The following is a 25,332-nucleotide window of genomic DNA, read 5'->3' on the forward strand; positions in this document are numbered from 1 at the left end:
TTTGAGAATAGTGTAATCAATTTGTATAAACCCATGTAACAGGTGTAACCCTCTGGGAAAACCAGTTGTTACCAAAACACTTATTTATAGTATTATTCATATTTCCTCCTTACTGAGAATTCCTTTTATTTAATTAACAATTCTGTTTTATTTCTTCTGTATTTAATTTATTATTATTAAGTCATTTCCTTTTTGCTCAGGAAGTGTTCTACCTGTCAAAAAACTTGACAACAAGTGAGCCTATTGGTTCAAGGTGAAATAACTACATGTTATTGGTGTAAAACGGTCTAAGTCCCGCCTCCTCACTCGAGTCAGCGGGGTGCAGTCGAGTGTGGAGACAGACGGAGCCTGATGAGAAGTGGAGAAGTTGGAATTACGGAGCGATATTACTGCTACTGGTACTTGATATAATACTGAACAAAGAGAAGTTAGAGTATGTTTGAGCCCATAAGAAGTTTATCAGCTACTGAGAGGACCTGGAGAGCAGCTTAGAGCACCGTTTATCCTTTTCTTTTCCCGGCTGGGTTTTCTGGATACCCTTGAACTTTGAGTTGGATTGGAATCTCTCCCTGACGAGGGAGATGGCGAGCCACCCGTGTTGAGCACCTGGATTGAGGAGCGCTTCAAGCATTCATCAACCTTGCTGTCAGTGTGGTAGGACTGTGGGGAAGAACCTCAAAGGACAGTTGAATCTAGCAGAACATCCTATTTTTTGAGGATTACTTTTATTTTCTGGGTGCACCCATTTCAAAAGACATTTCTAATTTTACTAAACTGAATGCCGGCAATGTTGTAAATATTTTGTGTGTTAATACAATTGTTTTCATTTAAACTTAACTCTGTGTCCTGGTTGCTCATTGTGGTGTCTGATTCCTGTTAATTACTCCTCCCTACGAATCTGGGTTATACTGGTCCAGTGTGCACCTACCCTCCATGTGGGTTACACAGTCTTTGGGGAATTCTGTCTTTCATTAAAATTACACTTTTTCTTAAAACTCTGCATACTTGGTTCATCTGCTTCACCATTTCCCTGACCCCCCCTTTTGTGTCTGTGTGCACATGCCAGCCTCCATCAATTGAAAAAAATAAATATATAAACCAATAAATTGATAAGGAGTGAAAACAAAAGACCAAAAACATTTATTTATGAAAGAATCATAAAATCACGATACATAATAATTCAATATCCATGTAATAACCACATTAATATCATGTATTAGACACAAGATGAGTCACGTGCTGTTACCACAGCCTCAAAGTTTCATCGACAAGACGTCCAACATAGTTCTGAGGGTAACAGCAAAAATAATTCAATTTATTGCACAAGACAACAACTTCAACAACAGGCCGGCAAAATGGACAAAAGAAGGAAAACCCAACACACCAACCATCAGAGGGTCGTAGGATCTGAGAATCTTCCTTCAACCTAAACCAACATCAGAACTAAAGCTCACAGAAATAAAGCTGCGAAAACTGGACAACTGGACCCATCAGAAAAGAAAAAGACACAACACAACAATACTCTTGTTCTGAAGGTCTTGCTGTACAAACTGCTGCTGCTGCAACCGCGGATGGAAAGAGAGATACTTCCTGTTTCCTCTCACATACTTTCATCAACCAATCACAGTGCACCTGAGGAAAGAAGAAAACAGGAAACCATGAGTAGAAAGGAAATGTACGGGGGCGCTAGTGCGCATGTGGACGATGTAGACGTGTTTCGCATGTGCTCCTCTCCGCTACTTTGAAAAGCTATTTTAATACCGCATCTTTTTGCTCACAAGCTGTAGAAGTGAACATATATGTTTCTCTAAGATCTTTATTGAGCTGAAAACGCAACATGCCGAAGCCGAGCATTCCCAGCAGACCCAAAACCACGGAGGGGCAAACCGCCGTAACGAGAGCTAGTGCTAGTGCTAACGTCGAGACCGACAAAGACTCTCCCATCCAGCCGGATGCACCACCAGACAAGACTTATGCCATGTTTAAGGAGATGTCCGAATCGGTCCTGCGCTGCATTAACGAGCGTTTCGATGCTTTTGAGACCAAGTTCAATGCACTGGCAGCGTCACAGTCGGAGCTACAAGCTCGTGTGGCTAGTCAGGAGCAGGCTGTCACTGAACTTGACGCACGCATGGTAACACTTGAGGCCAGACACTCTGAGCTGGCGAAGTGTAACACTCAGCTTCACGCTAAAGTGCAGGATCTGGAAGCCCGCTCTCGGAGACATAACGTCAAGATCGTGGGGATACAAGAGGGTGAAGAAGAGGGTAAACCCACTGAGTTCGTCTCCAGGCTAATTCCCAAGCTGCTTGGCGCTGATCACTTCCCGCACCCAGTTAAAGTTGACCGGGCGCACCGCTCCCTTCAACCGAAGCCGGCCGCCGGAGCTAAACCGCGCACCATCCTGGCACGTATCCACCACTTTCAGGATAAAGATCTAATCCTCCGCCTTGGCAGACAGCAGCCACTGGAGTATAAAGGATGTAAGGTGCTGCTTTTTCCCGATTATACCAGCGAGGTGATGGCCCAGCGTCGCGCCTTCCGAGATGTGATGCAGGCTCTGCGGGACGGAGGTGTGAAACACACCCTACGATACCCGGCCAAGCTCTTCGTTTACTCCCGGGATGGTGAGGCGCCCATGATCTTCGCGGACCCGGACAAGGCAGCGCGGTTCCTGGAAAGGAACAACCTAGACCAGGGGAAGTGAGCCCATGCGCTAACACCTTTCACTCAACTTATAACCGCGCTGGGGTGAGACAACTGTTTCTTCAAAGCGGCTGATTAACCGCTCACAACACTGAGACTTCTCTGTGTACATTGTTTACATATATCTGCCATTACGAAGGCCCATTTATAGTGATGTCATGTTCTCTCACTCTGGGGTGCTAGTTTTAGTCACACTCCTTGTTCTGATTACTTAATTATTGCGGTATTATACAGTTGTTTTGTTTATATATTATATAATGTCGCGGAGAGGGGAGATGGCGGTAACACAGTTAGTAGTGACTACTGTACTCGCCAGCAGCTCCTGTTAGGATGAAGGTAAGATGCTACGTGCCAGGTTCAGGTAGGCACGAGGCGGGGTGGGGGTGGAGGGGTGGTGTTTTTGTGTATGGCTCAGACATGTCAGTGTCAGTTGTTTTTCTGTGTGATTTTTCTGTAATTCTGCCAGTCAAGTTACAATGGTTAATATGCTTTTGCTCATTTATGTCATCTTTTTCATTACTTATATATGCAGGGGGCCCAAGATAGAGTAGCAGTGGGAGGCAGGAATGTCACGGTGGTCTCGTGGAATGTTAAGGGGCTGGGTCATGTTACTAAGAGGGACAAGGTTTTCCGACATCTTAAATCTTTATCTGCAGATGTAATTTTCCTGCAGGAGACTCATATAGGGGCAACTGAGCAGCGTAGATTGCGGTGTAGCTGGATATCCCAGGTTTATCTGTCGTCGTTTACCTCTCACGCTCGTGGGGTGGCTATTCTTTTCAAGAAAAATATCCCGTTTCAACTCACTTCACTCAATACAGATCCCAACGGCAGGTACATTATGGTTTCTGGGACTATTAATTCATTTCCGTTAATATTTTTGAATATCTACGGTCCGAATGTAGACGATCCTGATTTTTTCAAAAAAGTTTTTGATTTGTTGCCAGATGCCACCAACTCTAATATAATAATTGGAGGTGATCTGAATTGTTATTTAGATCCCTACTTGGACAGATTGTCGTCACGTCCACCTCCAAAAATTACGTCTGTGCAGGTCCTGAACGATTTGATTAAGTCTAGGAATGCAGTGGATATTTGGAGGATTCAGCATCCTACAGACAGGGACTACTCATTTTACTCACATGTCCACAAGTCGTACAGCAGGATAGACTATTTCTTGATTGATTCACGTCTAATTCCTTCTGTCACTAATACTAAATACCATAATATACTAATTTCGGATCACAGTCCCCTGTCGATGTCCTTAAACCTCTCTCTCCCTAAACAGAATTACTCCTGGCGCTTTAACCCTCTGCTGCTCTCCGATGGTAACTTTGTGGAAGCCATTACTACCAAATTAAAAACCTTTATAGAAATCAACGACAACGGTGAGGTGTCGGATTCTACTCTTTGGGAAACTCTAAAGGTCGTTATTCGTGGAGACATAATTTCCTATGAATCTGCCATTAAAAGAGAGAGAGAGAAGCGTTTGTTAGAAATCAGGAACACTCTTCCCACCTATGAAGCGACATATCGAACCTCAATGTCTTCTGAAGACTACAACAAGATAGTTAAGCTCAAATATGAGTATAACTGCATCCTAGGAGGACAAATCAACAGCCTTCTTCTGAAACTGAGACAAAAACATTTTGAGCTGGGGGAGAAACCCGTGGGGCTCCTGTCGCGGCAGCTGAGGGGTGTGCAGGCTTCCAGGGCGATTCACAATATCAAATCTGAGGCAGGCACCCTGTTGACCGACCCTATAGAGATAAATGATCGTTTCAAAGAATTTTACAGTAAGCTGTACTCTTCTAAATGTGATGCCACCCACTCTGACCTGGCCAACTTTTTTGACTCTCTTGAAACACCTAAACTTAGTGATGTGGCCAGGGATGACCTAGACTCCGATTTTACACTGGAAGAAATAGTATCTGCCATTAAATCCTTCCCATCAGGCAAAGCGTCCGGGCCTGATGGCTTCGGCTGCGAATTTTATAAGAAGTTCGGTGGCATTCTTGCTCCGCTTTTGCTCAGGATGATGGTGAGTTCTAAAAGAGACAAAATCTTACCAAAAACGCTTTATGAGGCCAATATCGCCCTCATTCTGAAGAAGGGCAGGGAGGAAACAGACCCAGGCAGCTACAGACCTATTGCACTCCAGAATGTTGACAGGAAGATAATAACCAAAATATTAGCTGGTCGCTTAAATAGATATTTGTCGTCAATAATTCATCCTGATCAGACAGGGTTCGTCCCCGGTAGACTATCCTTTTCCAACGTCAGACGCCTTCTTAATGCTATGTGTGTTGATCACACGGAAACCAATGGGGCAGCAATTTTGTCTCTAGACGCACACAAGGCTTTCGATCAGGTCGAATGGCCATATATGTTAGAATCCCTGCACAGATTTGGGTTCGGTGACTCTTTTGTATCTTGGGTGAGACTGATATATGCTGACCCGATGTGCTCCATTTTAACTAATGGTGATAGATCGGCACCATTTCCTTTACGTCGCTCGGTACAGCAGGGCTGCCCTCTCTCGCCTGCCCTCTTTGCTGTTGCGCTGGAGCCCCTCGCCTTAGCAATAAGAGCCCATCCGGGAGTTGTGGGTCTGGAGGTGGGAGGTACCGAAATGCTCATTAGTCTATATGCAGACGATGTCATATTAGGCCTAAAAGAGCCAGAAAAATCTGTTCCCCTTTTGCTAGAACTGATTACCTCTTTCGGAAAGCTGTCTGGGTATACAATTAACTGGGCAAAGAGTGAATTTATGCCCCTTTCCAACACCTACACGCCCGGTTTCCTAGAAAATATCCCTTTTAGGTTGGCTAAAGATCACTTTACATATCTTGGCCTGACAATACCCAGGGAACCCAGACTCCTATTCAAATTAAATTTCTCAGAGTTTGTGGCTAAGCTTAAGGGTAATATAGAGGCTTGGAAGGTCTTGCCCCTGTCTATGATCGGCCGTATTAACTCGATTAAAATGGTCTCCCTTCCCAGGTTTCTTTACCTTTGTCAGAACCTTCCTATTTTCCTCACATCAGCTTTTTTTAAAGAACTAGACTCCATAATTTTGTCATACATCTGGAACTATAAGAACCACAGGATCTCAAAAGCCCACTTACAAAAGGCCAAATCAGAGGGAGGACTGGGTCTACCTATATTCAGACATTATTACTGGTCTGCCAACATTAGGGCACTGATGTTTTGGCAACTGGAATCTCCAGGCAGTTTGGCCCCTGGGGCCCCCTCCTGGTTGAATATGGAGGCCAACTGTGTAGTCGGATCATCTTTATCTGCCTTGTTGTTCTGCAAAATAGAGAAGCTAGCCATTTTAAGGAGTCAAAGTTTTGTTGTTAAAAACGCTGTTAAAATATTAAACCAGGTGAGAAAAGCCTTGGGTCTGCCAATGACATCTGTACATGCACCTATCTGCTTCAACCACTCCTTTATGCCTTCAACATCAGACAGAGTTTTCCATGCCTGGAGGGAGAAGGGCCTTACTTCCATAAAGCATTTGTACGTGGATGGGCATTTCGCTTCTTTTGATGAATTGCGGGCAAAATTTGAGTTACCACACTCGCATCATTTTCGTTACCTGCAAATCAGAGACTATGTTCGATCCAAAATCCCTGATTTCAAAACTCTCCCAAAGGAGTGTGTGCTTTTCGATATCTTAAGGGGCCCCCCTGACTCCAGACATCTCATTTCCAGATTTGTGCGTTTGTTTGATGATTGCAACAGGGCTGCCACGGACGGGGTGAGGCAGGCTTGGGAGGGAGAGCTAGGCATTGAGCTGTCTGCAGAAACATGGGAGAAGTGTTTAGCTATGATACAATCTTGCTCAGTTAGCAGCAGACATCAGCTGATTCAGTTCAAAGTTGTTCACCGTCTTCATTACTGCAAAGTCAAACTGCACAGGATCGCTCCCTCTGTCTCACCGCTGTGCGACAGGTGTAAGGGGTCGGAGGGCACACTGTCTCACGCCTTCTGGCTCTGTCCCTTGTTGACTGAATTCTGGAACAAGATATTTGACTGGTTCTCCAAGGCCTATAAGAGACTCTTCCGACCGGAGGCTGAACTTGCAGTCTTTGGCTGCTCACAGACTACAGCGTGCCTACCTGCAGCAATGCAGCAGTCTCTGATGCTGGGGATGATTGTTGCAAAACGGCTAATCTTACTGGAGTGGAAGTCGATGTCTCCCCCTTGCTTTCGGAGGTGGTTGGCTGACATGGCATCAACCATACAAATGGAAAGACTCAGGTTCACAAGGACTAATTCAATTGGAAAATTTTTGGCCATTTGGGGCCACTTCCTTGCCTACCTGGACGAAACCAGGACAGATGACAAGTAACTGGTAGCCTTACTGTATATTTGTCTATGCACTCATCTCTGTGTATGTGTGCTTACAAAAGTCACAGCTGTTTTTCTTTTTCAATTTCATTTTACATGTCTGAGCCGGGGTGTTATTATTGTTGTTGTTTTTGTTATGTCTGTTTTTTCTTTAAATGGAAAATGTAAATAAAAAAAATATTAAAAAAAAAAAAAAGAAAGGAAATGTACGTGTGTTTTCCTCTTAAACTGGTCTTTTAGTTTGAGAGCTGGACTTGCATGTTCAGATTTCGTGGTCTTTTTATTCAAAACTCTGCGCTTGCACTCACACAGCTCCTGCTGGTGTTTAGATTTGTTCTGCTTGTGCTCAAACTCTGCGCTTGCACTCAGATATTTTGCTTCTTGGACAGATTTTCTGTATTTAATAACTATACACTGTGGTTTCTGTACTCTCTTGTACGGATGTTCTCTGAAGTCTTCCATCTTGGTTGTGTTTGTCCCAGTGGCTCTGACCTGAGGCTTCACACCAGGTCTTCCTGCTCCTCTGTGTCTTCTGTCTGTGCTGCAGCAGCGACGTCATCATACTCAGGACAGTTGTCTAACTGATGGGGGAGAGATGAGAAAATATTAAGCCTCACTGGACTTTATTCATGAAACCTGCAAATAATCACAGTTCATTCAAGATTAGTTTGAACGTAGTTGCGCCCCCCCTGTCCATTCGTTTGTTTGTTCATCAGCAGGATTACACAAAAAGTGATAAACTGATTTCCACGTGTCAACGCACTGTGACGTCACCCATTGGTTTGTGAGCTGCCATTTTGAAACCTCTATTTTTGACACGTTGTCCAGCGCTATCTTGGTTTTTATGAAACCAGAAGTAACCATATTTGGAGGAGAGGGGGTGGAACCTTTTACATTTTGGGCAGATTCAGACAAAGCAGCTGATCCAAGAAATATTTTATCTCTTTCTCTAACATTGTGAGATGAAAACAGTGATATGGAGTCATTCTTTTGGCCTAACTGTCTCTCACCTCTATCATCTCCACAGCTTCATTCACTTCTGATTTCAAGCTCAGAGTTTTCTTCATCCTGGATCGAGAACAACAACAAACACAACATTTGACAAAATGAACTTCATAACACTGAAACTAGAGTTTGAAGACATTTGAAGAAGACAGTCAAAGAGCAGAGGGTGAACTGATGGATTTGTATTGTTTTACCTCATCCACAGAGTCCAGACAAGCACTGGAACCAGCACGACCACCAGAGTCAGCCTGATGATATTCATGATTATCACTGACTTCCCTAGACAACAGACAGGAGACATTAGCAGTGTGGTTAGACTGCTGAATTCATATTCATGTTCCTGGATGAAGGGGGCGTGGCTTCTTCTGCAGCAAAGAAATTAAAAAACTGCGTTATGTTGTAATCTGTGGGAGGAACTCTTCTGTCTGCATGAGTGTGTGTGTGTTTGTGTGTGGATGTGTTTGTTTGTGTGTGTGTGTGTGTGTGTGTGTGTGTGTGACTTTGCCAGGTGATGCTTTTGGTCAGTCAGTATTGTTCATGTTCAATATGATGGGCTTGATATACAGCTGTGATACATCTGGAAATCCTGAGTATTGATGGTTTGAGGTTCTGGTGCAGTGAAAAGGAGGGGGGGGGGGGGGGGGGGGTGTAGGTTGTAAAAGTCAGAGTGCTTAAATCACCTGCTCCAACAGTCAGATGTAAGGTGGTGTTACTACGTCCGTGTGTGTTCTGGGCCTCACACCGATACTTTCCACCATGTTCAGCTGTGATATTAGTGATGGTGAAGATTTGTCCTGATGCTGTTGGTGAGTCCTCGTCCTCCTTGTACCAGGTGTAGTTAGCTGCTGGGTTAGCATCACTGCTGCAGGTCAGAGTCACCGAGCTGCCCTCCATGATCTCACCAGAGGGACTCACTGACACAGAGGGAGGCTTTGGAGCATCTGGTGTAAAGATCATGAAATCAACTCAGAAATATTCATTAACCAAAGTGAAGAACTTTTCAATCTCTGGTTTTGATAAGTGCTTCTTAAATATAGATGATCATTATTATCCGGGGGCCAGCACAGACAGAAGCAGGTACTGAGGGTTTGTTCTAAGCCTGTGTGTGTGAATGTGCAAAATTAGTCAACTTATGAACCAACAAAAATATTATAGTGAATATTAACTCTGCAGCTGATCGGTCAAAGGTCGAAGTCAAGATGAGGAAAGATTTGACCCAAAAGACAAATTTTTCAAGAATTTAGAGATTTACATCATGAGTCCTTAAAACTGCCTTTCTTCTGTATTCCTGCCTCTAATAGGACTATAGAGATGACCTAAAGCTTGTATACATAGAAAAATTATGTGGTATACCCCAAAATATATTTTTTTGAATTACTTTAATAGTAATTTAAATTGTTGTAATTACTTTAATAGTAATTCTAATTCATTTAATTACTTTAATAGTAATTGTAATTTATTGAATTACTTTAATAGTAATTTTCATTTAAGGTTATTCCTAATAATATAAGTAGAGAGATCAGTGAATGACCGCAGCACCCAGGTGGAACATTTGGCATGGGAGCGGTTGCACCCCGTACATCTCTTTGGGGGGGACATCAGCCCACATGCCAGATGCTGTCTGGGTAAAGAAGTGAATGCATCGTCTCATTTTCTGCTGCTGCATCCTTACTGTTTTCTACAGGTCAGTAGTGACTGAGAGTCACCTTTGTTACCTCTTAAAGCTTCCCATGATCACCACGGGTGTCATTTAGTTATGTTAATGTTGTTTTGATTATTTATTTAAGATGTGTAAAAACTGAGAAACTCCGCTGGGCAGTGAGGCGAGTGAGATTCGCGCCACTAGGTGGGCGGAGCTACACTCGCCTGTGAGGTGTTTATTTTTACCTGCCTGTCGTCTTGCAGGAGTTTGATGATAAAAATATTATTTACTTTACACATTGTGTAGATCAGCTCCCATACATTCAGACTGTTATTATTTCTATATTGTTAATGTTTGTAATTGAAAGTTATATTTTAATAAGATGCTGTCTGGGTAAAGAAGTGAATGCATCGTCTCATTTCTGCTGCTGAGTCCTTACTGTTTTCTACAGGTCATTAATTTAACTTTGCTGCTGTGGTCCCAATCTTGGGACCCGTAACAAATTTTGGGGGCTCGTCCGGGATCTCTCTCCACAAGAACCATCAAGGGGAGCAGATCCAGTGATATCAGAACCACGAGGCCAAGGCGAGGTGACGTGATTGCAGCCGTGACAACAGCTGGTGGGTGTCCTAGAGGGGAGATCAGAGTCCAAGGAGGGTCTTCATTCTTCCAAAGGAACCGCACTGCTGTTTCATCACACACATCATGTCCACCGCACGCAAAGAACTCGTATGGAGCATCAAAAAGAACTTGTTCAAACTCTCGGGCAGCGACAGATACCAGCTGGCACGGGACATCGCAGCTGACAATCCAAGTACACCCGACCTGAAGTCCGACGATGAAGAAGTTTGTGTTGAATATATCTTTGACTTTATTAACTCTGATACTTTTCTCAGTTCTGAGGATGGAGGAATGAGTCAGTTATTAATGTTGAATGATTTGATACGTGAGATAATTAATGTTCGAACTACAGTTGTCATTACAAATGAGGTAACTCAGGAACATGAGACACTCACAGCTACATCAGATAACATCATAGATCAAACTCCTGGGTCACATGACGCTATCAGTGATATTTCAAACACCAGATACAATACTGCTACTCCAGCAGCCACAGTCCAGAACATACAGGACACTAACCGTAGCACAGACACCACAAGTCAAACTGTGGACCAGCTCCAAGTAATGCATGATGAGCTAGGCAAGAGGCTACAACACTACAAAGATATAGCAAATGCAGCAGAGCAAAGTCTAGGTGAGCCCAGGTCACACCAAATGCCACGTCATATCCCAGCTACGATCGATACTGAGAGGATGGTTTCTTTAAAGGACCTCTCCCATCTTCAGCGTAGGGAGTTTAAGATACATGGGGGGCAGATTGGGGACCATAGCTCTGACATCACATATAGCAGTATCTGTAAGCAGATAGACGAGGGAGTCAGGGAGGGTTTCACAGGAACAGAAGTGATCCGAGCTGTGCTGAGGATAGTTAAACCAGGTGCCTTTAAAGACATGCTCACCCATAAAGATGACATCACAATCGTTGAACTCAAGGGCTTCCTCAGGCCTCATCTTGGTGAAAAGGCCGGTATGGAACTGTTCCAGGAACTAATGTGTGCCAAACAAAGTGAACAAGAACCGCCTCAACAGTTTCTGTATCGCATGATTGGACTCAAACAGAAAATCCTCTTTCAGTCAAAGCAGGCCAACACAGATGACCCGAGAACCATCCAGGAAGTTTTCCTCCACACCATCTACCAGGGCCTAGGGTCTAAACAGACAGACATCAGACAACAGTTGAGACCTCTCCTCTCAAACAATCAAGTGGCGGATGAAGACATTGTCAGTCAAGTTATGAAAATTCTCAGCGACGAAAATGAGCACCAGCGCAGGCTAAGTTATGGTCTCCGACAGAAAGCAACACATTCACAAATGTCAGAGTGGATGAAATAGATCAGACTGCGCACAAGAAAGAACAACAGACAATTCAACAGCTCAGTGCTCAGGTTGAGACTCTGACCAACATGGTTGCAGCTTTAATGGACCAGCAAACGACAGCTATGCACATAACCCACCCTAAGTCCGTTCCTGTCCATATGCTTGGTCAGCCGCAAGCACACAGCATTACATCCATTCCCAGACAAATTCCTCCTTCCACACCAGGCCAACCCTCTCTCACAAGGAAGGGTAAAATACCAATCTGTACCAACTGTCTACATCAGGGCTTAGAGAACTGTAACCACTGTTTTGTATGTGGGGATCCAGGACATCGGGCTGTAGGTTGCTTAAAAAGAGCCTGGCATCAGGGAAAACGGGAACCGACCTCCGTTGAGGGACAACCAGAGGCCGTTCGAGAACTCCAGTCCCAACCAATAACCCCCAAGCGTAAGCAGCATCACTCAAAACGCCAAAGATGGGACAAAAGAGTTGTTGACACTTTCCCCAAAGAAACAAAAGAAACCCCTGACATGACGATACGCACAGCACCACTGATAGGCAGGAAAAGTTTGCTCAAGTGTTTTATCAGTGGCTATGCAGCTACAGTGTTGTTTGATTCTGGCTCACAGGTTAGCATCATTGACAGGTTGTGGAGAGAGAAATGTATCCCCAATCACCAAGCACGACCACTAAAAGAACTCCTTGACCAAGGGGAAAGCCTTAATGTATATGCGGCCAATGGACAGTCAATTCCATACGACGGATGGGTGGAGCTTACAGTCAACCTCACTGGAAACGACAATCCAAACCTTGCAATTCAGGTCCCCTTCCTGGTTAGCCAGCTCAGTCTCCCTCAGCCTTTATTAGGAGCTAATGTTCTCCAGGAAATTATAAATGGACAAGAGTCTTCGACTGATGCACACACCACTATTATAGGTCTCCTTCGAAGAGCCCTTGGAGTGGAAGAAGAACAAGCCGAAGCAATGGTTAATTTCATTCAGACACAAAAGACACCAGGCCTCAGTTTGGCCAAAATCAGAGTAGGCAGGGAAGATGTTACTATCCCAGCTGGAAAAACATTACGTGTACAGTGCAGAGTACCACCTAGCTTCGATGCCTCTGACTCTGTTGTCCTTTATGAATCCCCAGAAGAAAGTTATAGTTTAGAACAGCTGAGTGTGGGGGAAGGCCTCTTAGAGATCAGTAAGAACAGGTGGCCTCTTGTTCATGTGCCCATCTCCAATCACACTAAGCATGAAATAACCCTGCCAAAGAGAACTCTGTTGGGCTCCATCGAACATGTAGCGAAAGTCATAGAGATAGGTAAGACAATGAAACCACAAGTAGAGACACCACAGGTTACAACAGTAAGGGCTGATGTCCATAAAGTCACCGCTCCCAGGGTTTCCACAACTGAGCCGTGGCGACCACCCGTTGACCTCAGTCATCTTACTCTAGAACAACAACATCTAGTTGAGGAGGTGCTGCAAGAGGAGGCGGCCGCATTTGCCCAAGACAGCGGTGATATTGGATGCATCCCCTCTCTCCAAATGTCAGTCAGGCTCAGCGATGACGTTCCCGTTCAGAAAGCTTATGCTTCCATTCCTAAGCCACTGTACAAGGAAGTAAAAGAATACATCCAGGAGTTGTTAGTCAAAGGATGGATTGTAAAGTCTAAGTCGCCATATGCCGCCCCTATTGTTTGTGTCAGAAAGAAAGATGGTTCATTGCGCCTTTGTATTGACTATAGACTGCTTAACAAGAAGACTGTGCCAGACAGACATCCCCTTCCCCGTATTCAGGACTTGATTGACTCGCTTGGGGGCTACAGCTGGTTTTCCATCTTAGACCAGGGCAAAGCCTACCACCAAGGGTTTATTGCAGAAGGTTCGAGACATCTCACTGCCTTCAGGACCCCTTGGGGTTTATATGAATGGGTCAGAATACCGTTCGGGTTGTCAATTGCACCAGCAGCCTTCCAAAGAAGCATGGAGGAAATGCTTGACACGCTTAGGGATGAGTGTTGCATCCCGTATCTTGATGATGTCCTCTGCTTCTCGAGGTCTTTTGAAGAGCATGTTGAGGTGCTGCGCCGTGTACTCCAAGCTCTACAGCGCCACGGGGTTAAGTTGAGGCCAGAAAAGTGTGAGTTATTTCGCAAAGAGGTCAGGTACGTTGGTCGGCTAGTGTCTGCAAATGGGGTTAGAGTAGATCCAAAAGATATTGATGCAGTTCAAGCATTGAAGGAGAAAACTCCACAGACAGTAGGAGATGTTCGGAGGCTGCTAGGTTTCCTTAGCTATTACCGAGCATACGTTCAAGACTTCTCACGTATAGCAAGACCACTATATGAGCTGCTTCAGGGAAAGCCCAATTCAACACAACCCAAGCCTGTCAAGGGGAAAATAAAGGGGCCTCAATTGCTTTCACGTACCCCCGTGGAATGGAATAACCAACACCAGCAGATTCTTGAGCGCCTAATAGACATTCTAACCAACCCACCAGTGCTAGGATACCCAGACTTCAACCAACCCTTTATACTTCACACCGATGCCTCTCAACAAGGTCTGGGAGCAATCCTCTACCAGAAACAGGACGGAAAGATGAGGGTGATTGGTTATGGGTCTCGCACATTAACACCAGCAGAGCAGAGTTATCATCTCCACAGTGGTAAGTGTCAAGTTATCTGGGTGATGTTTTAAACTGTGCTTGCCCAACTTGAAATGGCACTGTTACACAGAGGACGCAGGACAGCTCAAATCCTTCTCCTTGATTTTATTGAACATGAATCTTTCTGAACATGACCAACAAACATTCCGTAGTCTTATTCGGATTTAGGATTAGGATCAGGATTAGGTTGAAAACCTATTGATAAAGACAAATTAAATCAAGTTAGTTCAAATAAATCAAAATGCCTAATCAAACATTTAAATCAAATCCAAATATCTGTTAGATATCATAAACAAATCTATATAATTACAATATCACTATGACGTAAAACAACAATGGTCTTCCATACAAACATTTTCACCATGTGCGCCTCCACCAAACGTGCCCAAGACGTCACTAAGGACGTCTGCGCCGACCCATGCGCTGTCACATAGAAGACATGACAAACGGGAAAAAGTGCCAGAAACATACGCATTGTGCAAACTACACCTTAGTTCAAAATATAAATACCATACCAATGCGTGCTCTCGTGTCCTCCAATGCACAAACCCTTCATAGCCCGGCCGGAAATCGCGGACCTTTATTTCCTCACCCGTGCTCACTCACCTCACGTGCCGTAATCAGGCAAGTGCCGCCCGGTGTGTGCGCAAATTGAACACGTGTGATTTGCGCATCTCCCCTCCACGCCACTAGAGGTTTTTTAATCTAAATGCGATCTCTGTCTTTACAGTAAGCTTGAGTTCTTAGCCTTAAAGTGGGCAGTTTGTGATAAATTTAGGGGCTACCTGTTGCAATGTTTCCCAAAGAGGAGGTCCATGCAAACTGAAGTCCTACTGGGAGAAGACAATCTACATCGTCAGAGAACAGCTTGGTGATAACCCAGTCTATAAAGTGAGTCCTGAGACCTGTAGAGCAACCAACCTCTGTCGCACCTGCAAAGTCACAAAGGAGAAAGGAAATCTCAAAACCCGTGAGCACAAGTGAACAGACGCAGAACCATGACACAACTGACTCTGATGACGAAGAGGAAAGACCACGGTATTGGCTACGGATGCCAAGGGAAGCGCCAGGAGTTGGAAATGACATGTCGCACCAAAGAGTCGTCTGTGAGACCCAAAGCCACCCGGAGCAGATTGGAGCTTGCCTGGAGGAACCTGTTCTCGATGAGCTTGCATCTGAAAGGGGAAGTGTCGTTGAGGAAGCAGAAGGACAAGATGACAGAGTGCCCTGCACTGAGGAACATCAGCCTTACAATGAGCAGGAACAGTCTCAGGCTTATGACTCAGACATGGAGGTCCAAGAGGCTCAGCCTACATTAAGGAGGTCTACTAGAGACAGGCGCCCTGGCCAGATGTTCACTTACACCTCCCTAGGTCAACCAACTTACCAGCCACGTGTCACTGTGAGTGCAATAGGGACTCAGCCCATAGTTTACACTCACCAATATCCAAAGTCTTACTTACAACCATTTCATTACACACCTATCATTCATCCTACATACTTGCCAATCACCTGTCCTATCCACTGTTATTGAATGATCGATAGACACTGTAAATTTACATATGTTTATCGTTACTAATGTTTCTTCATGTTGAAGTTTTGAGTAACTGTAAGCTTTGTATTTGATGTTTCGAATGTTATTGTGAGTTATTGAAAACTGTGCTACTAATAGCAAGTGTCGGGAGCCACTTTTTGTTTGTGGGGGAGTGTGTGGTATACCCCAAAATATTTTTTTTTGAATTACTTTAATAGTAATTAAAATTTTTGTAATTACTTTAATAGTAATTCTAATTTATTTAATTACTTTAATAGTAATTGTAATTTATTGAATTACTTTAATAGTAATTTTCATTTAAGGTTATTCCTAATAATATAAGTAGAGAGATCAGTGAATGACCGCAGCACCCAGGTGGAACATTTGGCATGGGAGCGTTGCACCCGGTACCTCTCTTTGGGGGGGACATCCGCCCACATGCCAGATGCTGTCTGGGTAAAGAAGTGAATGCATCGTCTCATTTCTGCTGCTGCATCCTTACTGTTTTCTACAGGTCAGTAGTGACTGAGAGTCACCTTTGTTACCTCTTAAAGCTTCCCATGATCACCACGGGTGTCATTTAGTTATGTTAATGTTGTTTTGATTATTTATTTAAGATGTGTAAAAACTGAGAAACTCCGCTGGGCAGTGAGGCGAGTGAGATTCGCGCCACTAGGTGGGCGGAGCTACACTCGCCTGTGAGGTGTTTATTTTTACCTGCCTGTCGTCTTGCAGGAGGTTGATGATAAAAATATTATTTACTTTACACATTGTGTAGATCAGCTCCCACACATACAGACTGTTATTATTTCTATATTGTTAATGTTTGTAATTGAAATTGTGTTATATTTTAATAAGATGCTGTCTGGGTAAAGAAGTGAATGCATCGTCTCATTTCTGCTGCTGCATCCTTACTGTTTTCTACAGGTCATTAATTTAACTTTGCTGCTGTGGTCCCAATCTTGGGACCCGTAACAATTATCGTTGATCATATGATGGGAATGTTGTCACTATGAGTTTAGAAAATGACGTCATATAGTGTAGCTATGCAACAACAGATGTTTTCACCCCAGTCTGTTTGTTTGTTGGTTGTTGATTTTAAGCAAGATTACACAAAAACTACTGAGTCGATTAGCAAGAAACTTGGAGTTACGATGGGGTACGGGTCAGGGAAGAACTCAGGAAAGTTTGGTGTTCATCCAGATAAGGGAGCGGACCGAAGAACCTCTGTGAGATGCAGGGTTTCATGGACATGAGGATGTTCTCTACTCACATTGGACGTCTAAGTGTAGAGACGTGGAGGTGATCCGTCCGTACTGATTCTCAGACTTGCAGGAGTAGACCCCGCTGTCCCCAGAGCTGATGGAGGAGAGACGATAAACGCCCTCTGGTCCTTGAAGCAGAGCTCGGTCCTCCTTGTACCAGGTGTAGTTAGCTGCTGGGTTAGCATCACTGCTGCAGGTCAGAGTCACCGAGCTGCTCTCCATGATCTCACCAGAGGGACTCACTGACACAGAGGGAGGCTTTGGAGCGTCTGGTGTAAAACATGCAAGATCATGAAATCAACTCAGAAATATTCCTTAACCAAAGTGAAGAAATTTTCCATCTCTGCTTTTGATAAGGGCTGCTTAATTATAAATGATCATTATTAACAGGGACGCCAGCACAGACAGAAGCAGGTAGTAAGGGCTTTGTCTTCATCCTGTGTGTGTGAATGTGCAAAATTACTCAACTCATGAAACAAACTTACTGAATATTATATTGAATATTAACTTTGCAGCTGATCGGTCAAAGGTCAGAGGTCAAGATGAACAAAGATTTGACCCAAAAGATAAAATTTCAAGATATTTCCACAAATGGCAGAGAGACTAAATCATATACTGATCAGAACATTATTCCCCATCATATAATGATAGTTGACTTATAAGTTATGTCACAAAGAAGCTAGAGATTTACATCATGAGTCCTTAAATCTGCCTTTCTGCTGTATTCTTGCCTCTAATGGGACTATAGAGACAACTTTAAGCTAATATACATTTACAAATAATCTATAATCATATGATGGGAATGTCGTCACTATGAGTTCAGAAAATGACGCCATATAGTGTAGCTATGCAACAACAGATGTTTTCACCACAGTCTGTTTGTTTGTTGGTTGTTGATTTTAAGCAAGATTACACAAAAACTACTGAGTCGATTAGCATGAAACTTGGAGGTAGGATGAGGAACGGGTCAGGGAAGAACTCAGGAAAGTTTGGTGTGAATCCAGATAAGGGGGGGGACCCAGGAACCTTCTGTAAGATGCTGGGTTTCATGGACATGTGGATGTTATCTACTCACACTGGACGTCTAAGTGTAGAGACGTGGAGTTGATCCGTCCGTACTGATTCTCAGACTTGCAGGAGTAGACCCCGCTGTCCCCAGAGCTGATGGAGGAGAGACGATAAACGCCCTCTGGTCCTTGAAGCAGAGCTCGGTCCTCCTTGTACCAGGTGTAGTGAGCTGCTGGGTTAGCTTCACTGCTGCAGGTCAGAGTCACCGAGCTGCCCTCCATGATCTCACCAGAGGGACTCACTGACACAGAGGGAGGCTTTGGAGCGTCTGTGTGGAAACAGAGTGATGGTAACAGATGACAGACATTGTGTTTAACATTTGGGGACATATATGATAAGATGTGTTTAAGTCAAAGTTGCTCAGGTGAGTGGAGTCACTCAGTTACAACAGCAAAGTTGTTAAACTGACACAGGTAAATTCTACTTGTTAAGTGAGAGTTTTTTTGAATGATTTCCTGTTGCACTACTGTTTCCAGTCTCCCCTGAATGTCCACAGATTTCCAAACCATAGTCCAGTTTGTAACGTGGACTTAAACGTGACATATTATGACCCTTTTCCACAATTAGACAGAGTTTCTACCTAATAAAACGTGTGAAGAGCCCTGTTCAGAGTGGCCTGTTTGTGGGCATGTCTCTTAAAATGTCAATGAGCCACTGCTCCCCCTGCTGGGAGGTGTGTGTGTGTGACATGTGCACAGGAGCAGGGTTTTGTTTTCACCACTGTCTGCTGAGAGATGTTTGCTCATCACGTGAATGTGCACAGTGAAGGAAATATCTTTCAAGTTTACTGAGGATGGTGAAAGCTTTATGGATGTTTTAACAGGCACTGGGTGGATTCCTCTTTGTCTTGCTAATGGTCTGACTTTGAATAATTATAGGGCTGAAGTCAAACGACCCATATCTGCACATTTAAAATGTAAAGGACAAAGAATGTGACAGAGTCAATATATCTTCACTTAATAACCTGTGTTTCACTCACATGTCACAGTAATAAAGATGTTTGCTGAACTCCTTCCCAGCTCATTCTCAGCTGTGCAGTAAAACTCTCCAGAGTCTGACGACCGTATGGAGCTGAGGACAAATTGTGTCTCTTCACTGAGACGTTGATCTTGTTTGTGTCCACTTCTCTTGTACCAGGTGTAGTTAGCTGCTGGGTTAGCATCACTGCTGCAGGTCAGAGTCACTGAGCTGCCCTCCATGATCTCACCAGAGGGACTCACTGACACAGAGGGAGGCTTTGGAGCATCTGAAGGATAGTCTATATTAACACACAGGATGAGAATACAATCAAAACACTGTCTGTATTATTTGTTAAAAGTTTACATTGAATGTAATGTCATGAGCAGTAAACTCACACAATGTAGGAGAAGGGAAACGCTCCTGTCCTTCTATAGCACAGTGATAGCTGTCTTCAGGATTAAAGTGTTGGAGGTGAAAGTATTTTTTTCGTCCAACAGGTTTATTCTTATTGTACCAAACGTAGGAAAGATGATCGGGGAGCTGACACCTGCTGTGACAGGTCAGCTCTGTCCAGGTAGAAGATGGATTGGCTGTTGATCTCCTCACATGTACCTGGAGCTGAGGGTCTGTGAACAAACAAAATGTGATTTTATTTCAATCTACACACTAACATTTGAAACTGACTCTAATGTAAATGGTACCTGTGACATTCAGAGTGACTCCAGCTGAACCAGTTAAATTCCCAGTAGGTTGGTTTGTTGTGAACATGAACTTGTACACAGCTGAGTCGCTCTCTCTCAGGTTAGAGATTCTCAGAGTGCACTTGTTGTTTCCACAAAGATTCTCCACACGACCTGAATACTCCGGATCAGTCCTTAGATCAACGTGAATCCCATTACTCTCTTTAATGAACCAGAAAGTTTTGTTAACTGTAGTATGAAGGCCATTCCACCAGGATGGGTATGTATAGATACAGTTAATGTCCACTGTTGATCCTCTGAAGGCACAGATCTCAGTAGAAGTGTAACTCACACTCCAGTCAATCAGACTCCTTACCACTGTAACACAGAGCACATCAGAGAATCAGAAGATAAACTTATACATTTATAAAACTAGCTCCATATATTTTCTCTGGTGAATCACCAGTCGGCAGGTTTTCATTTTAAGATGATGATGATGCCAAGATGAGGAAACTTTCAGTTCACATAAAACACAGTGAAGTGTCCTTTAGACTTCAGTGTGAGGGAGAAACACACTGTTGGAGGTGAGGAACATGAGGGACCTTGTATAAGTTGCTCTTATAATGGAGCAAACTGAACAATATGGAGGAAATGATCTGTGTCTTTTATGCAGAGTCGACCAAAGATGGACGACACGTCTCCACTTCCTCCCAATCTCCAGAAATGAAGCCAAAATATCCTGGATACCAAAGCTGCCATCTTTCACATTTGGAACCACAGTCTGCACAGTGGTGATCCAGAGATGGAGCCAGAGTATAAAGGTCCCTCCCATATATGAGCTCGACCAATCCTGAGTCAGCCTCAGCTGTCAATCATGAAGATGAATCTACTTTTCTTTTCATCAAATAACAAATTAAAACCAAACTTATGAGAAACATGAACAATAGAGTGAGATAAGAACGACCTAAAATGACAGAAACCATCTTTGAGAAAAATGTATTTGACTTTTTAGTTTGGTCCATGTCCTTCCCACTAACATGGAGGAGCCAGGATGTATGTTCTATACTGCAGCCAGCCACTAGGGGGCGATCACAATGCTTTGGCTTCACTTCTGGAAAGCAGTCATGTCTGCCATCTATATTTACACAAGCAGAATAGTAGTACTACACTAGTTAGTCAGTACTGACAGTAGTATCCCAAGAGCTCAATATGCCCATACAGAAAAAAGTATTTAAAGACACATGAAGTTATGGTACAATGCATTATCTCAAATACTCCAGCAGATGGTGCTGTTAGTGAAATACTGAAGATTAAACCTACACATTGACGTAGAGCGGAAATCCTCGAGTCCTTTAACAGCACAGGAAACTCTGGCTGAACGATGAAAATAACCTGTATAAGATGCTCCTTTCTTCATCTTCTGTTGTTTCATGTACCAGACGTAGTTCAGATGATCAGGAAGACGACAACTGCTCTGACAGCTGAGCTTTGCATAGTTATAAGAGTCACCCTTTACTGATGTGCTCACCTGCACATGCAAATCTGTGTGTGAGAATAAGGAATTAATTTGAGTCCAAACTGACGACACACACATGCATATAAAAGTGCACAGACACACTCAAGTGAACAAAACAAGATGTAGGAAATAAATAAATGAATGTTCAGATGTAAATGTTACCAGTGACAGACAGAGTGACTCCAGCCGAACCAGTTAAACTCCCAGTAGGTTGGTTTGTTGTGAACCTGAACTTGTACACAGCTGAGTCGCTCTCTCTCAGGTTAGAGATTCTCAGAGTGCACTTGTTGTTTCCACAGAGATTCTCCACACGACCTGAATACTCCGGATCAGTCCTTAGATCAACATGAATCCCATTACTCTCTTTAATGAACCAGAAAGTTTCCTGAACTGTAGTATCATGGTTATTAACTCTGGATGGGTATGTGTAGGTACAGGTAATGTCCACTGTTGATCCTCTGAAGGCACAGATCTCAGTAGAAGTGTAACTCACATCCCAGCCTTTCTCACACTGTACCACTGTAACACAGAGAATCAGATTCATAACACACCAGAGAACACTTAGTTTACTTTTTACTTTCTGTAGAAAAGAAACACATTTCCATGAGCAGCATTCCATAGCATTTCAACTAACGACTCCACACACTGATGACAACTCCTGCATCGAGTGTAGAGGAACTCAGTCATGATGATAATAATCATAATAAGAATAAGAATAAGAAAAACATGTTTCAGACTCTGTAATATTTTGAGCTCTAGACGATAGAAACTTCTAAACAAAGATACAAAATAACACTGATGATAATTCCTTCATATATTTTCTCTCTGCATCACTTTACAGGTGGTGATCTGAAAATGAATGAATGGTTTATTTATATTTTTCTTTCTCAAACTCACGTCAGGTGAATCAGAAGTCTGAGTGTAAAATAGAGTGAGAACCTGAATGTAGAGGTACAGTACCTGTCACAGTGAGAAGAAGGACAACAAATCCACTCGCTGCTGCAGTTACACTCATAGTAGCTGCTGCTCTCGTCTGTGACTTCAAACAAGAAAAACCTCCACTGATAAATAATGTGCACAAGATGAAACTCAGTCACATCACAGACAAGTCCACCTACAACACAGAAGAGTCTGAGAAGAAAGACAGATTCTGTAAGAGAAAGTGCTTTCCTGTATATGTAGATGTACCTGACACAGAAAGAAGGAAGATGACAAAGCAACTTGCTGCTTCTCTCAAACCCATCATTGCTTCATACGTCTCTGTGGTGAAGCCACATCAGCAGCTAGCTTCCAACCTCGACAAATGATGTTTGTCAGTAAGTCACGATGACAGATAGTAATCATACATCAGTTAAGACCTTGGCTTCCTTCCTCTTTACATCATTAACATGCACGAACGGGCAAACACCAGTAAATCCCTTCGTTAAAATGAAGAAATGTTCTTTTATTTTGGAAATGAAACGTGAATCGAACACTTTCTTTAATTTCTTGAGAGTGGATCTAAAAAAATCATGGTGAATTATTCTTTCTTAATCTCATGTTAGAAGTCAGTTCCTATTTATTTACAGCTCCAGTCCATATGAAGACTGGGTCATAAAAACACATTGTAAAAGGTCATAACTGTGCAAACCTACATTACTTTAGTGTTCTTTACTTATTCTCATGAGGATTCAACTCATGTGAATCAAACTTGTTTTGTGATACACTTGTAAACAGAGAAGGGCAGTATTTCTATTACTTGTATTTGAAATACGTATTTGAATTACTTTGAGTATTTTGTAATTTGTATTTGATAGGGCCGATAAAAACTATTTGTAACACAATACTTTAGAGTGGAGCAATTTTGTATTTAAAATACTCAAAATATTCTCTCGTCGAATCAAAATTCCTCAAAATGTGCTGGCTACCACCACGAATCCACCAGCTTATGCTCCACTCAGCTGAAGATCTTGGCCTGGTGGCAGAGGGTGAAACGGCTTCCTCCAACCTCCAAGATGATGAGGAACATGACTTCTTTGTTTTCTCAGCTGAAGAAACTCAAGTCAAGGAAAGACAGGAGATCACAAGCCACAGCAAAGCGGAGTTAGTGTTAGGGTTTTAGTAGATCGTGGCCCCACAACAGACACGGACGAGAGAGTACGTAAGAGGAATGTTTAATAATGATTACAGGAGCTGGCAGTAGTGGCAGGGTGCCGGCTGGCTATGAAGTCCAGGGCGGAAGCGAGGAGGCGACGTCAGCGGTTAGGCACACGGAGGTCTGTGTAGAAGTTGAAAACAAGGTTTAGAATACATCCCAAAACGGTGCCTGAGTCGAGAAGGTCGCGCCGTATATCTACCGAGGATACTGAATAATCCGGCGCTGGAGTGATGATCGAGCCAGGCATTTATGGAGGAGGTGAATGAGATGATTAGGGTCCGGTGTGCCTCGTCTGCTGTCGCCAGGAATCAGGCCACGCCCCCTGACACCCACACGCGCCGAGGGGACACTACAGGGAAGGAGGAGAACAACAACAACAAACTCCACAATCCCCACAGTACCCCCCCCCCCTCAAGGGACGCCGCCTGGCGGCCGACCCGGCTTGTCCGGGAAACAAGCATAAAAGTCATCGAGGATGGAATTGTCCAAAATCAGGGAACGAGAAACCCATTGTCTCTCCTCTGGGCCATATCCCTCCCAGTCCACGAGGTATTGGTAACCTCGACCACGCCGGCGTACATCCAATACCTTATTAACCGTATATGCCAAGTGGTCATCTATGATAAGGGTGGGTGGGGGAGGCTCCGCAGGAGGGCTTAATGGACTTGTGGACACTGGCTTGAGGAGAGAGACGTGGAAAGTGGGATGAACTTTCAAAGACAGGGGGAGTTTAAGTCTCACCGCACACGGATTTATTATCCAATTGACCTCAAATGGCCCAATGTATCTAGGTGTCAATTTACGTGATTCGGTTTGGAGAGGCAGATCCCGGGATGATAGCCAGACCATCTGTCCCGGCTGATAGTCAGGAGCAGGGGTGCGATGCCGGTCAGCCACTCAATGATTGCGGGACGCAGTACGGACCAGGGCTGCCCGGGCCTCGAGCCAGACCCGACGAGCACGCTGCAGATACTCCTCCACGGATGGCACTGCCACGTCAGCTTCCTGAGATGGGAACAGAGGAGGTTGGAGCAACCATGAACGGCGACATACCTGTGGCGGAGCAGACCAGGGAGTTGTGAGCGTATTCGATCCAGGAGTGGTGTGTGGCCCAGGAAACCGGATGTCGGGCTGAAACACAGCGCAGTGCTGAACCCAGATCCTGGTTCGCCGTTCTGTCTGGCCGTTGGACTGAGGATGGTATCCGGAAGATAAGCTGGCCGACGCCCCCAACGCCTGGCAGAACGCCTTCCACGTCCTAGCGGCGAACTGAGGACCCCTGTCCGAGACAATGTCTACCGGGATGCCATGCAAACGGAAGACGTGTGTGATGAGAAGGTTAGCGGTCTCCAAGGCGGAGGGTAACTTAGGTAACGGGATGAAGTGAGCTGCTTTGGAGAATCTGTCTACGACGGTCAGAATCACTGTGTTGCCTTCCGATGGGGGTAAGCCAGTTATGAAGTCAACCGCCACATGCGACCACGGGCGGTGAGGGATGGGTAGAGGATGCAGTAAACCAGCGGGGGCTTGATGTGATGCTTTACCTCGGGCGCAGACAGAACAGGCAGCGACGAACCCCCTGGTATCGGCCGCCATGGAGGGCCACCAGAACCGCTGTTGGAGAAGGGCCAGTGTTCGCCGAAAACCCGGATGGCAGGCGATCCGGGAGGCGTGTCCCCATTGCAGGACTGGGGATCTCACTCCCTCAGGAACAAACAACCTGTCCGGAGGGCAGCCTAGTGGAACCGGCTGGTCCCTCTGGGCCCCCTGGACCACACCCTCGATCTCCCACCTGGCCGCTCCCACCACGCAGGCAGATGGCAGGATGGTGTCTCCAGACATGTCCTCCATAGGA

At 44.3% G+C, this 25,332-nt stretch overlaps 1 protein-coding gene across 1 annotated transcript; it reads right to left on the reverse strand.

The window, feature by feature from the left end:
* Positions 1 to 1,124: 1,124 nt before the first annotated feature.
* LOC128440020 (cell adhesion molecule 4-like) lies at positions 1,125 to 9,002 on the reverse strand. The gene is made up of 5 exons (XM_053422590.1): positions 8,748 to 9,002; positions 8,262 to 8,346; positions 8,073 to 8,130; positions 7,555 to 7,643; positions 1,125 to 1,632 (listed from the first exon to the last, which is right to left on the reverse strand). The coding sequence occupies exons 1-4, from the start codon at positions 8,959 to 8,961 to the stop codon at positions 7,563 to 7,565; spliced, it is 438 nt and encodes a 145-aa protein (XP_053278565.1). The 5' UTR covers positions 8,962 to 9,002; the 3' UTR covers positions 1,125 to 1,632; positions 7,555 to 7,562.
* Positions 9,003 to 25,332: the final 16,330 nt, after the last annotated feature.

Source organism: Pleuronectes platessa, chromosome 5, assembly GCF_947347685.1.
Source record: "Pleuronectes platessa chromosome 5, fPlePla1.1, whole genome shotgun sequence".
In the NCBI taxonomy this organism is placed as follows: Eukaryota; Metazoa; Chordata; class Actinopteri; order Pleuronectiformes; family Pleuronectidae; genus Pleuronectes; species Pleuronectes platessa.